Below are 13,640 nucleotides of genomic sequence, written 5' to 3'. Positions count from 1 at the left end.
ACAGAGGTTTCCTTTCCATGCATCCTCCCTCTAGTGTCTGTGGAAGGGAAGCTCCTGAGCATCCCCAAGCTAGGGTGGGGGGCGGGTGGAAATCCCTTTCTGACATGCCACTTGGGTTCCCCCACAGACAAACGAGAAGGGACAGGTCGTGACCAAAACAGCGCTCCTGAAGCAGATGGAGGAGTTGATTGAGGAGCCGGGCCTCACGTGCTGCATCTGCAGGGAAGGGTACAAGTTCCAGGTAGAGTGCTTGGCCTGAGCCTGGTGGGCAGCCTGGCTGCTTGCTTCGGTGGCATCGTTCTCCTGTGCACCTCCTCATTCTTAGATGAGCTGGTGTCGAGGCTTGTCTCCGGGCCAGCTGTCCTTTCTAAAAGGAGGAAGGCAGACTGCTCTGAACATGAGCCTTCACCATCGCCATCCTCACCACTGCCACCGCCACCACCATCACCACCACCGCTGCCCCCCCCCCCCACCACTGCTACCACCACCAGTGCCACCACGTTGCCATCATCACCACCCCCACCGCCCCACCGCCCCCACGGCTCCCACGGCCGCCACCATCCCCACCGCCACCACCATCATCACCATCATCACCGCCCCCACTGCCCCCGCTGCCGCCACCACCACCACCATGACCACCACCACCATCATCGTTGGAACCACCACTCACTGAATTCCTTCTGTATGCTAGTCCAAGTGCCCAGAGTTTTCTGTAATTTTGTCTTTAAAGCTACAGAACCCCTAAATTATGGATGGGAAAACAAGGGTCATGTGACAAAGCCAGAATTCTAGCCCATGCTTCTCTGACTCCAGACCTGGGGCTTTAAAAAAATACATCATTCTGCTTCTAACCAGGATATCTGGTATCCTGGATATCAGGACTTCTACCAAACTAGATTTACAACTGAAAGGAACAGAGCAGCAAGTGACCCATTTATACCCCTAAAGGCCTACAAGGCATCCTCGTCCCTTCCAGCTCGAACGTCCTGCTTAGTGTCCATGCTACTGAAGGGCTGCAAGCTTTCTAAGTCCTGCTGATGGCACAGGCTCCTGGGAACAGCCTGATAAGTTTTGTAAAGCAAGTGACTTACCCAGAAGGCACTTTGTTCTTTCTTTTCAGCTGTATAAAGCAGCCAAAAGAAAAGAGGGACAATGCAGACTTCCATGTCTGCCTTCCCATTCGCATAGCCTCTGCTTTACTTTGGTTGCTCCCCATGTTCCTCGTCTCCCTAGGGCTGTGCCTGGCCAAGTGCGTAACCAAGAGACCTAGGTGCTGACCCAGCACCGCTGCTCTGAGTACATTCCTTCTTGGTGGGGGAAGCCTGCGGGTCCCTCTCTTTGGCTTTGCCTCCTCCCAAAGCCTGCCTTGGGAGTCACCTCACCTTCTCCTGGTGTCTTTACAGCCCGCAAAAGTCCTGGGCATTTATACCTTCACCAAGCGGGTAGCCTTGGAAGAGATGGAGAACAAGCCCCGGAAACAGCAGGGCTATAGCACCGTGTCTCACTTCAACATCGTGCACTACGATTGCCACCTAGCTGCTGTCAGGTAGGCCCGGGCTCCTCTGTAGGCTGCTTCCTCAGCTGTTTCTGCCAGGCCCGTGCTGCGTCAGAGTGGGGGCAGCTTGCCCAGGGCCCTGTACTGGGAGGAGGTAGGATTCTGACCGTGAGCTTTTCGTCTCAGAAGTAGGGTGTCATGCCTTACACCACACAGGCCCAAGAGCCACCCATGCCTTAAGACTAGGAAATCTGCTGGGCTTGTGGCCTAAGGCTGGAGAAAGCAACCTCGCCTCCCCGAAGCAGCAGTTAGCGCTCACTGCCCTGCGATGGAGAGTGCTGAGCCCTCTGGAGCCGGGTGCATGGGCAAGCTTCTCTCCTTAGTGGTAGCAGGCCTTTCCCCACCTGCACTCGCCCAGGTTGCCACAGCAGTCCCAGCAGTCACATGTCCCTGCTGTCCTCCCAATCCAGGTTGGCTCGTGGCCGGGAAGAGTGGGAAAGTGCTGCGCTTCAGAACGCCAACACTAAGTGCAATGGGCTCCTTCCGGTCTGGGGACCCCATGTCCCTGAATCCGCTTTTGCCACCTGCTTGGCAAGGTGAGTGTTGAGCAGTGTGCATGGCAGAAAAGAGGGGGTTGCCAGGAGAAGGGGGGAGATCAGCGATCAGCTTGGTCCGGAGACCTGTCGCTGTCCTTGGGAACCCTGGTCTCTCTGCGTGCTGGCAGAGAAGTTGCGTCTGAAAGAGGGAAGAACTCGGCTGCGAGAGACCAACACCCTCAGCATCTGGTACACCACGTGGAACGTCTGGTTATCCATTCCCTCTTCTCCCTTGTCGATCTCAGGGCATAAAACATGGGACCCTGACTTTGTCCCCAAAGTCGACATTTCTGAGATTTCTCTTCTGCAGCGTGTGCCTCTAAGGTTTAATGCAAATAGCTGGGTGGCATGGGAGTATCAGGTTCCTTTCAGGCGTCTCTCATTCCTCAGAGTCGAGTCGTTAAAGCTTTGATGAGGTCCCTGCTCTTGCTGGTGCCCTGGGGAGTGGTGCCCCACCCCGCGTCCTGTTAGAAGGCTCAGGGATGGAAAGGTACCTACCAGTAGTAATGATGGGCAGTGTATTGAAATGCTTACCGTGTGCTGTTAACTACACACATTCATTCTCTGGATGAAGAAGTTGAGGCACAGAGAGGTCAGGTAAATCACCAAGGTCACACACACAGAGCCCAGGCTGATGAATGGCATACACTGATGTAGAAAAATACCTTTCGTTTGGAAGTTGAGGAAAGATACTTATGGATAGATCACCTTGTCAGAGTTAATACCTTCCACATTTCTTCTTCCAAAATGTACTTTCAGATTTGGCTATGATACAGTCTGTGACATTTGTCCATCAGGAAGTGGGCCGCCCAAAACTGCTGAGCTCCACTCAGAGCTTGGAGAGCATCCTGTTCCATCCTAGCAGAAAAGGAAATGTCCTCTGTTCCCATTTTCCTGCGGGTGCCCGTTCCCATCCTCGGCTCGGCCCTTCTCTCCTCTGCCTGCGTGGCCTTTGCAGCCATCAGGCCATGCTGTGCCGGGGCCTCTGCCTTCCAAGCCAGGCTGTCCCCAGGGAACTTGTTTTGCTCACCGATGTTTGCTCTGTTGCTCCCCAGGCACAACACTTACCTCCAGGAGTGCACGGGCCAGCGGGAGCCCACGTACCAGCTCAACATCCACGACCTCAAACTGCTCTTCCTGCGCTTCGCCATGGAGCAGTCGTTCAGCGCGGATACTGGTGGGGGCGGCCGGGAGAGCAACATCCACCTGATCCCCTACATCATTCACACTGTGCTTTACGTCCTGAACACGTCAGTATCTCAGCCCCATGGGCAGAGGCCAGCCGGTCCTCCTGTGCCCCTCTGCCCAACGAGGTCTCCACTTTCTGGGCAGCCGAGGGCTGTGTCTTTGGATGGTCTCTTACCCAGAGGGGAGCAGGAACTGGGCGAGGCCAGACCACCAGACTTCCTTAGCTTCCACTGCCCTGTCGCTTCCTCTCCTCATGGGACTCGGAGCTCTTGGATGGGGGGTGGGCGTGGGTCAGAGCTGACACAGTCACTGTCAAGGGCACACAAGGTGTAACAGGAGAGGGTTTCACGACCAGGGCCTGCGGCAGAACCAGAGACCCTTCTCATAAATGGAGACTGGACTTGCCATACCTGTTTCCTGTCCGGTGAACAGTGCTTCTGGCAAGTTGAGGGGCAGGGAGTGTTGAAGATTATTGAGCAGGTTAGCTGGTGATAGGAGAGACGGCCTGTGTTTATATCTGTTTTAGCTGTCCCACATGGAACAGTTAGGCTGATAGTGAAAAGTATAGTTTTAAAGAAGCAATTAGGGGAGAGAATAGTATTCATTTCAGCCTAGATTTTTAAAAAGTGAATTAGGAGATTTAATATATTTGAGCTCTTAGTTTGGACAGTTTCGTGCTTTAGGCCTTGTTTTCCCACAAGAGTCTGACACCTGTGTAGGGCAGGGAATCAGCGGCTATTGAAAGGCCGTGTACCGTCTGCCCGAGGCAGCTGCAGGCTAGGTGAGGCAGCAGACAATTTGTCTCTTGTCCTTTCTGGTTTTCTGTTTTCAACAATGTTGTTTTCCCCTTCCCTCCCATTTCCCGGTGAGATAGAAGGCTGACCTTGAGCCGCAGCCCTCATTGTTAAAAAGCTGCATAGGCAGGTCTCTGTCAGTGGGTGACCTCATCTGCTAAGCTGTTGAGACCGTCAGAAGAAACACCCACATCATTGACAGCACAGATGTTCCCACTCTCCAGACTGCTGCAGGCCTGAGCGGTGCTAATTACTGGTGTTCGTGGGGCCTCTGACAGAGCCCATGGCTTTGTGGAGACCTGCCTCTTGGCGGCTGTGAGGCCCAGTGGACCTATCACTCCAAGGGGGGCACGGAGGCAGTGGGATTTGCCCGGCAGAAGAGAGCCAGCGACTTGGTGGCACTGGGTTTCCAGGTGCCAGATACTAGTAACTCTTGCTCGAGTCCCTTGCTCAGGGAGGGATTCCGCTGTGTCTCAGAGGCCCGTTAGAAGCTGACCAGAAGCTTTGTGGAGAGGCGCTGTTGCCCAGCCACCAAGCACTTCCCTCGTTGGTCACTTCAGTGTAGGGTGAGCTTGGTCACAGCAGGGCCTGGGTGGCACATTTGTGTCCACAGGTACGGAGGTCACACTGTGAACCAGAGCAGAGTTGGGCAGGTACTGTAGTGGCAGAGAGCTTCCGACTCCCAGTTGTGGAAAGTCAAGCTGGGAGCGTTCGTCTTTGTCATCCATGTCCGTTCTCCGGGAGCGGAAGGAAGCAGGGCCACGGCCGCCTCCTGCAGCCCCACAGTGCGATGTTTGCTAGTGCTGTCTGCAGGCCTGGTGACTTCCATCCTTACCTCCTTTCTTTTCCTCCCACAGGATGGGGATAGAGCATCAGTGCCCTTGTGAGAGCACCATTCAGGCTGTAAGGCAGGAGTATGTGATTAGGAAGGTCTCTAGTGGTGTCCCCGTGCTGTTCCTGTGGCTACTCGCTGAAGCTGGTGCCGGGGCAGGGGGGGGGTGGTGTGCAGGGTTCACGGGGATTGAGAATGTGGAGGTTCGGCTTGGCATCTGGACTGCTGGGGTTCGAAGCCTAGGTCTTCCACTCCCCAGTGTGTGACTTCTAGCAAAATAGTTACCTTCTCTGCAAATTCCTCTTCTCTGTTGTTTCCCTTCTGTGGAATCAGGGTATTACCTCTGTCCTAGGGCCGTTGTCAGGAGTAGGTGAGATGATCCTTTTTATGCTCCCCAGAGTGGTGCCTGGTGGTGAGGTTCATGATCACATCGCCACACTTCAGGCGAGAGGGAGAACAGGGGGCATTGCTCACCCAGAAGTAGATGTCGTAGACACATAAGGAAACACCGAAATGGAGTGCCCAAGTGCCCAGAGAGGGGACCAGTGTACACGTAGCACAGACAGCCTAGCTGTGAGGACTGCGTGGACTGAGCGAGAACATAGGCGGGCTCACAGAGTCCTAGTCTGGGCTCACATTGGCTCCTTCACTTGTTGACCTGCTGGCTTTGGGAAGGTCAGTTCACTGCTCTGGGCTTCAGGTATTGTGGTAAAAAGGTGCCAACTCTCACCTTCCAGAGTTGTTAAGACCTTTGATGGGGGAGTGTTTGTGAATGTGCCCTCCATGTGCAAGGGGGCCCAAGAGCCAGTAAGTTGTTTGAAATTGTTCCAGAGCTGAATGGGGGGTGGGCGCTGGTGAGGGAAAGGAACGTGTCACCGGGAAGGGCTTGGAAAGGAAACAGCAGCCCTCGGAGCGGGGATGGGAGAGATAGTCAAAATGGGTGGCTGTGTTCCATGATCTATGCGTTCCAGAAGCTTAAAAGAAGAAGAGAAATTGACCAACTTTCCTTTCTTCTTGCTGCTGAGGCCTTGCTTCTACCCTGGCTTCATTGTGTCCCATTTGTTCCAGAACCCGAGCAACTTCGCGAGAAGAGAAGAATCTCCAGGGCTTTCTGGAGCAGCCCAGGGAGAAGTGGGTAGAGAGTGCCTTTGAAGTGGATGGGCCCCACTATTTCACAGTCCTGGCCCTCCACATCCTTCCCCCCGAGAAGTGGAGAGCCACACGTGTGGAAATCCTGCGGAGGCTGTTGGTGACCTCTCACGCCCGGGCAGTGGCTCCAGGGGGAGCCAACAGGTCAGTCTCTGCTTCGGGGGTACCGTCTTCCGGGTTTCCTAATGTCTGGTTTGTGTACTCCCTTTGTTCTGCGTGAGGGCCTGCTCCCTCGACTCAGTGCCTTTTGTCCCTTCTCATCTCCGTCTGTCATGCCGAGAGGCTAGGCCCAGTGGCTGGCAGGTGCCTGGCCACCTCTGGGTCTCGTGTTCAGCCACTAGAAAGGTGGAGCTAGGCTCCAGTCTGGATGATTGCAGAGAAGCAGCCAGCCTGGCACAGGGCGAGGCTACTGATGAGGAGGATTAGGGCCAGCAGGGAGCTGGGGCAGGTAACTGGGTTTTCCCAGTCCTGCTGGGCTGGCCTTTAATTGGGAAGGCTTCCACATGGCTGCACTGGGGATTTTCTCTTTGGATCACGAAATGCTCATTATCTCCTTGGTCACATTTCCTATCCTGTCTGCCCCATGTTCCACGAGCCTTTCTTGTCCTGTTCATGTGGACGTGTCCCAAAGAAGGAATGACATTTCAGGAAGGAAGTGTCTTTGTTTTCATGACCTGGTGCTGTGATTTGGGTCAGATGGGCGGCATCTTAAGAGAAATGACTATAAACAACAAGAAGCCCTTAGAGATGACCGCAGATTTCCACACATTGCGTGGACTCCGTGGGCACTCCTCTAGGTGCCTGGTGGCCCCGCGCAGTCTCTGCCTGTCCTGGAGTCCAGAGTAGGCTGTAGGTTTGTCAGCTCCTGCCACTTCCCTGGAGTGGAAGATCTGGGCTTGTCTGTCTGCTTTTGCTAGAATCTGAGGAAACATTTCCACATCTGTAGGCCAACCAGGGAGCGGAGGAGGAGCTTTCCAGCCCCTAACAATGACAGACCAAGGGGCACAGACCGGCGGGGGCGAGAGTCGTGTGCCTGAATTGGCACATCCGGTACTTCAACCCCCACCAGCTCTGATTGAGGCCACTTTGCTGGCCACAGGTGCCTCCCACCCTCAGAGAGACCAGGTCGGGGTTCTGCTGTTGAGTCTGGCCGGTACCTGCTGCTCTGTGGAGAGGAGGAGGCAGCGAATCTTGTCAGCCACCTCACCCCTCCCCCATTCCAGACGTAGCACCTTCTGGTGTTTCCCGGAGTCCAAAGCATTCATGCGGAACTAGCTGCTAGAAGTCAAAAGTTCGATCTGGAAGAGAACAGGTTGTTGATAAGCCAGCCTCAGCCCGTCTCCGGGGCTCAGAAAGTGGCTCTTTGTGGGGCACTGGCTGTCAGTGACAGGTGTGGAATCTGAACCCACAGGAGCTCTTCTGCTTTCAGTGAAGAGACCAGAATTCATCACTGTCCCAGGCAGTTCAGGAGAGGCACGTGTGGCCACAGCTTATGCAGAAACGCCAGTGTGGGCTCTGCTCCCAAGCTGCTGTTTTCTCTGTGGCGGTTTAGTCACCTTTGCTAATTAGCCTAAAATAATTAAGTTGGGCAGGTCACTCATGATTCCTGCTTAGCACAGCATGGCAGCCACCAAACCTGGCGTGGGGCGGAGGCCCGAGCGGACTCCCCTGAGACAGAGCCGGGGAGGTGCCGGGCGTGAGCCCCATATTGGGACACCCTCTGAGGAGAGACTGTGCTGGAGGGACACTCAGAGGGTGACATCAGAGGGTGTCCCTGGCAGGAGGCTTTGTTGTAAGTCCATGATGGGGTGGGAGGCAGCAGCTGATAGAAAAATCTAGGGATTTGCACAAGAGAAGCTGGCCCCTTCCACGTGTTTTACACAGAAGAAGGGCTCCTCTGCCAGCAGCTTGCCAGTAGTGAGGCCTGGGACTTCTTAGGCTTCCGTCAGAGCCTTATCTGGTGGCTTGTATGCAGCGTGCATAGCTGCAGAGGGGCGGATGTCCCCCTGGTCCCCTGGCCTGTCTAGCAGCCAACTTCACTCGAGGCTGCAGGGTCCCCATTCAGGGCCGCTGGAGAGAGCGGGTGCTTTGGAGGACAGTGGAGTGCAGGGAGGGAACAGGAAGAATATTGAGCAAACAGAATTGTCTCACTTTGTTATTGTTTTACCTTACTTTTGTTAGTTAATGAATTTATGTTTGTTGCGTGTGGGCTTGGGTGGCCCATGCCCCGCTCAGCAGTCTCTGCTTGAGGCCCATACGGGATCGTCTCGGCTTCGGTGGTAATCTCTTTGCCTGTCTCACTTCGCTGATTCTTACATACACTTAATACTACATTTTAGTCCCTTTAGTTATGAGCTTTGTTCCAGTGTGTTCTGAGATACAGGATTCCCACGACAAGGGCTCATCTAGCTTTTACTTCGGATGTGAGGCAGTTTGTAAACAAAACCAAACCCTTGGTAGTAACCGAGCCCTTGCGCTGATCTTTCACTGCCGGTGCAGAGGGGGTCAGGGCTGTCTTGTCACAGTGGCTTTACCACTGTGATTCAGGGTCATTGCTCCTCACACCAGCATTGTCTGCCGAGAGGGCAGGGGACGGTGTCACAGGCCACCCCCAGCGTTCTGAGGGCCTACTGGCCTTTCTTCCTACACTGAATCACTGGGTTGAGTGGAGATGGTCCTGGGCAGGGGCAGAGGGTGTGGTGGCAGCTCTGGGATTAACCAGGACTGAGGAGCTGTCCTACATACTACTCTTGCGCCCCCACCCCTGCCAGCTTGCTGTCTTTCTAACACAGTCTGTGGTTGCTGAATCCCTATTCTTGGCAGGCTTGGGTCTGCTGTGTGCGAAAACTCTCCCGGGGGAATGTCAGGAGTGAGGGAAAACCCTGTTTCCCACTTCGTTTATGAGGGCCATCAAGTCCAAGGGCTTGTGTGGGGGCTGAAGACCGGGACATGTGGGACCCCTTGGCATGTCTTGGGTTGCCACGTGCACCTTATGTCCCCCCGGTTCTGATTCACCCTGATCTGGAAGAGAGTCCGTACAATGGGTGTGTCGGGTATGTCATGCATCGTTGTCCCGGCTTCAGAGGTTCTTGCCCACAGCTGCTTTATTCTGACAAGCTAGGCGGCAGGAGTGGAGTGGCACACAGATTAATGCCACCCTGGCCTTGCTGCCGTCTTGCTCTGCTCTGTCCTCGTGCGTGTCGGGCCAGGGTCTTCATGGGCACGCCATCGGATTTTTCTTTTCCAGGCTGACAGACAAGGCCGTGAAGGATTACTCTGCGTACCGCTCTTCCCTTCTCTTTTGGGCCCTCGTCGATCTCATTTACAACATGTTTAAGGTAGGGAAGCCGCTGGAAACTCGGCTGGTTTCTGCGAGGGTGGGAAAGGTCTGTGCTGCTGGCGCCACGTGTGCTCTGTGGCCTGGTGGCGGCTCCTCCACGGCCTCTTACCGGCGGCAAACCACCGACCGGGGAAGGATCCGCATGCTCACTGAGAGCCTGCCGTCTGATGCACGAAGGATCCGCACGCTCGCTGAGAGCCTGCCGTCTGATGCACGAGTGCAGCCGAGGCCGCGCTGCCCTCCGCGTCGCCCTCGTTCATTCTTGTCCGCTCTGTCTGGGTGACCTGCATTGCCTGGTGCGAGTGTGACTCACTCCGGCCCAGCTCACAGGACGGACACTGCCCTCTGCCTCAAGGGAACCCTGGGGTCGGGGGGGTGCCGCTCAGTTGAGGCCTGGTTAGTGTCCCTTTCCTGGGGAAATGCAGATGGGTCCTATGCCAGGAAGAGCGGTCACTTGTAGCTTGGAGGTCACGTGACGTGGTGCATCATTAAGGGGCTACAAGAGGAATGACACGAGACTTTGTTGTTCCTAGAAGCAAAACACGTCCTCCAGGGAAACTTTGATGTGGGGGGAAGGAGGAGGGCTGCTTTTTGGCACTGAGAGCACCTGACTGACTCGAGGCATTAAGTAATCCAGCCCCGGGCCTGTCTCCTGTTGGTTCTTGTAGAAGGTGCCTACCAGTAACACGGAGGGAGGCTGGTCCTGCTCTCTAGCGGAATACATCCGCCACAACGACATGCCCATCCACGAAGCTGCTGACAAAGCCCTGAAGACCTTCCAGGAGGAGTTCATGCCAGTGGAGACCTTCTCGGAGTTCCTCGATGCGGCTGGTCAGTGTCAAGGATTTATCCATCAAAGATCTTTTCCAGCAGAATCCACGTGTATCTTAGTGGGGCTGATCTTAGCTTTCATCTTCTCAGCAGCAGACACACAAGCAAGATCTGGGAGGGAGATGTAAACACCAGGCCCTGGTAGTAAGCACAGCGGGTGGGGCATGTGGGGACTTCCTGCCTCCCAGGCCCTGGGCTGCTCACGTGTTTGAGGCGGTACCACGGTTACCCCCACTTTACAGATGGGGTAACTGAGGCTTTGGGGATTAGTTCTTTCCTGTGGGACATACCTAAAAAATTGGTAGCGCCTCTTTTAAATTCCTGGCTTTTTATGACAGTTCAGAGAATTCACATTGAGCTGACCTGCCTTCTTCCTGCCTTTTGGGGACTGAAACTTGTCACAGCTACCCGGGGCAAAGAGGGGAGTGTTCAACTCGAATTCTAAAAATAAGTGGTAAATATCAAAACAGAGCAAAGAGCCTCTTGCTTGGGAAAAGCACGGCAGCACTTTGAACTGTTGTCTTTCGAGACACCCTTAGATAGTCCCTCATCCCACAGCTGGTGAGAAGGAAGTTCTAGTTCTTTCCTGGCTGCAGATGCTGCCTACAAACTTGTCATCCTCCTTGCAAACATGGCATCTCATCAGCAAGCCCCAGTGACGGCGGCAGAGGTGGTTGGGGAAATGCAAGCAGGTTGTAAAGGTCCCGTCAGGCTGCGGGCGCTGGTGCAGCAGAATCCGGTCACTGCCGGCCTTGCCGGGGGACAGCTGCCAGAGCCAAGGCCAAGGGGACAGGACCTGCCTCACTCCTGCTTTTTGTGAAGTGTGAAGAAGCTAGAAAAAAAATCTCAGATCTCTCTGTGAAGAGAAAGCCTCCACTAGCATTTTCCTATCTGTTGTCCACCGGGAGCCATACCCTCAGAGGTCCAGAGCGATGCTCCTTGGGAATGCCACTTCCTCCCAGCTCAGTGCCACCTGATGGAGTGCCCCACGTGCTCTGGAGCTTCCAGTGTGGCCATGCTCTGAGGTGGCCTCCGTGGAAGCTGAGCATAGCCACGTGCCTTTGTTGGCCTGGGGCCGACCCTGGGATCTGGCGGTCACACGTTGGCACTGCTCAGCTCAGTGTCTTAACTGTTAGCTTTGACGTTTCGCCCCAGGAGCGGTCCCTGCCTACGAGCAGGTGGCCCGGGTTACGTGTGTCCTCAGTGCTGCGCTCTGCCCGTCACCAAGGCCCTGGGGCTGTCTGAACCCAGGCTGTGAGTGGGAACTGAAGAGTCTGAGTAAAAGGGGAGGAGGTGGCAGGGGTGGAAGGTGTTCAGCTCATTCCGGGGCTTCCCAGCCGCCCTGCAGCTCATGGCAGCGCCCGTGGCCTGAAGCCGGGGAGAGCGGGAGCCCGACGGGCGGGGAGCCTCTGTTGGCTTCACTCAGGTCCGGGTTTTATAGCACAATTTTGTTGCTTTGTTTAAACTGGTAGAAAATTTCAGAACATCAGACACACCCTACTCGATGCAAAGGCAAAAACAGCTTCCAAAGCCAACAAGGGGTGATGGGTGCCAGGCTTCACTCCGCTAGTGGTGCTGCAGAGAGAACTTTGGTGTTAGTGGCACCGGGCCTCGGGCTTGACCACTCAGGACTGAAACGGGAGCGCCCTGCTTGGTGAGGGGGGGCTCTGGCGGCTCACTAGAGGTTGGGACGAAGCCCGGCTGAGCCCGGCGGGGGGCGGCCTACTACCCTGCTCTCCTCCTCCTCCCCGCCCTTGGGGGGCACCGGTGTTAGCTTTTCCTTGGCCCTGACCCCTCCGAGAGTGGGCTGAATGCTGTGGACTCGCTCCCCTCAGACAGCCCCTCTGCTTCGCACTCGGTGTCAGCGGACTGGAGGTGTCGCCCCACCTCCTGCCCCTGTGCGGTGGTCCACGGACCCGGTTTTGGAGCTCTGCTCCGGGCAGCCTTAGGGTCGGCCTCTGCTGTGTTAACACCTTTAAACACGCAGTGGCGCCCAGTACTGGAACACAGCTAACTCTTCTGACAGGACGAGAGTGCTTTCTTGGTGACTGTCTCCCCAGGGAGCGGCCGTGTCGGAGCTTGTCGGGGCACACCATGTTCTCTGCACGGATGGGGCAGCCGTGACTCAGTGGGGCCGGGGGCTGTGTGTGCCGGTGCCTAACCACCTCTGCCCTCCCGTTTTCCAGGCCTGTTATCAGAAGTCACCGATCCCGAGAGCTTCCTGAAGGACCTGTTGAACTCAGTCCCCTGAGCACCCCACGGAAGCTGCCGCGGGCAAAGACCGAAGCTAGCTTGCCTTCCGTCCGCCGTGTTCTTCCCTCCTGTGCATTGACTCCCCCCGCGGGACGCTGCGGCATCATTCCTCCCTCCCCCTCTCATGTCTTCTTGGAGTGGCTTGGGGCTTTTAGGCTTCCTGTTTTATCTTGTGTGTGTGTTGCACTAGCTATGAAGTTGTCTGTAACCCGAGCCACAGAAGGACCCGTACGTACCTAGGAGCCACGAGCTGGCCTGGCCGACTCAGCACCTGAGTGTGCACATCTTGAGAAATAAACGACTGACTGACTACACATTGAGAGAGAAGGTGTCGCCTGCTGCTTAAACCCGCCCTCAGTGCCCCTGGCCGGACGCTGTCCTTGGCCCCGCGGCGCTTTCTGGCGTGAGCGCAGGAAGACTGATGTAGCCGAGTCGGCGTTCTTGTCAGCACCAGACGGAGCCTGTTTGCTCTTGGCCAGCAAGCCGGGGCAACGTGTTTGAGGAGTGTGAGCTTTCCTAAAACAGACCCCTCGGCCTCTCTTAGTTTTTTGGCCTTAAGAGCTGGAACCCAAAGACTCGCGAAGCGGGTGCCTGCAGTCCTCGGCCGGAGGCAGGCGCGGTGGAGTGAGGGCGCTTGACGTTCCTGCTCGCTGTGCGTCGGAGAGCCTTTGGCGACTTGCTTCAGGGCTGCTGTGTTAGGAGAGGGCCCGGGGTCATTGCTGCCCTTTCCCGAGCCACACTCTGCTGCGCTCCAGTCTCTGCGGGGCGTGTGTGTGCGTGTGTGTGCACGCGTGCACTTCTGGTCTTCCCAGTGGCCCTGAAGGAAAGGGCTTGGGGACGGGCATCGTTGGCGGGTCTGTTCCCCCGAAGCTGTGTCCCGCACCACGGTGGCAGCTGCCTCTGGGGGCCTTGAAAGCCACTTTCCCGTGCTCCTGGGCAGCGGCCCTGTGGCTAGTGAGGTAGCAAGATGCATAAGGCCTCCTCTCCAGATTCTAGGGCAGGGCTGTGCCAGGTGTGGCCTCGTGGGGAGGAGGAGCTTGCTCATGGCCATCTTTTGTTTTCCACGAGCCACTCTGCCAGCCTTCTCTGAAGACCACTGCCACTGTCCTGATGCCCAGCTTATGTGGCTCGTTCTTCAGGCCAGACCTTCTGGGACAGGAGG

General features: G+C 56.0%; 1 protein-coding gene across 7 annotated transcripts in view; it reads left to right on the top strand.

Moving 5' to 3' along the window:
• The window catches only part of UBR4 (ubiquitin protein ligase E3 component n-recognin 4), a 134,488-nt gene extending 121,690 nt beyond the window's left edge, over positions 1 to 12,798 (top strand). For all 7 annotated transcript variants that reach the window (XM_059376425.1, XM_059376421.1, XM_059376423.1 and 4 more), the window contains 8 exons: positions 128 to 241; positions 1,404 to 1,546; positions 1,966 to 2,091; positions 3,147 to 3,341; positions 5,974 to 6,198; positions 9,302 to 9,392; positions 10,063 to 10,225; positions 12,412 to 12,798. In XM_059376425.1, coding sequence (XP_059232408.1) covers positions 128 to 241; positions 1,404 to 1,546; positions 1,966 to 2,091; positions 3,147 to 3,341; positions 5,974 to 6,198; positions 9,302 to 9,392; positions 10,063 to 10,225; positions 12,412 to 12,476 — 1,122 coding nt within the window. In that variant the 3' untranslated portion in view covers positions 12,477 to 12,798. The remainder of the gene's footprint in view (positions 1 to 127; positions 242 to 1,403; positions 1,547 to 1,965; positions 2,092 to 3,146; positions 3,342 to 5,973; positions 6,199 to 9,301; positions 9,393 to 10,062; positions 10,226 to 12,411) is intronic.
• Positions 12,799 to 13,640: the final 842 nt, after the last annotated feature.

This window comes from Mustela nigripes, chromosome 14 (genome assembly GCF_022355385.1).
Source record: "Mustela nigripes isolate SB6536 chromosome 14, MUSNIG.SB6536, whole genome shotgun sequence".
Classification (NCBI taxonomy): domain Eukaryota; kingdom Metazoa; phylum Chordata; class Mammalia; order Carnivora; family Mustelidae; genus Mustela; species Mustela nigripes.
The sequence above is the reverse complement of the archived record's forward strand: the minus strand, read 5'-3'. Positions and strand labels throughout refer to the sequence as shown.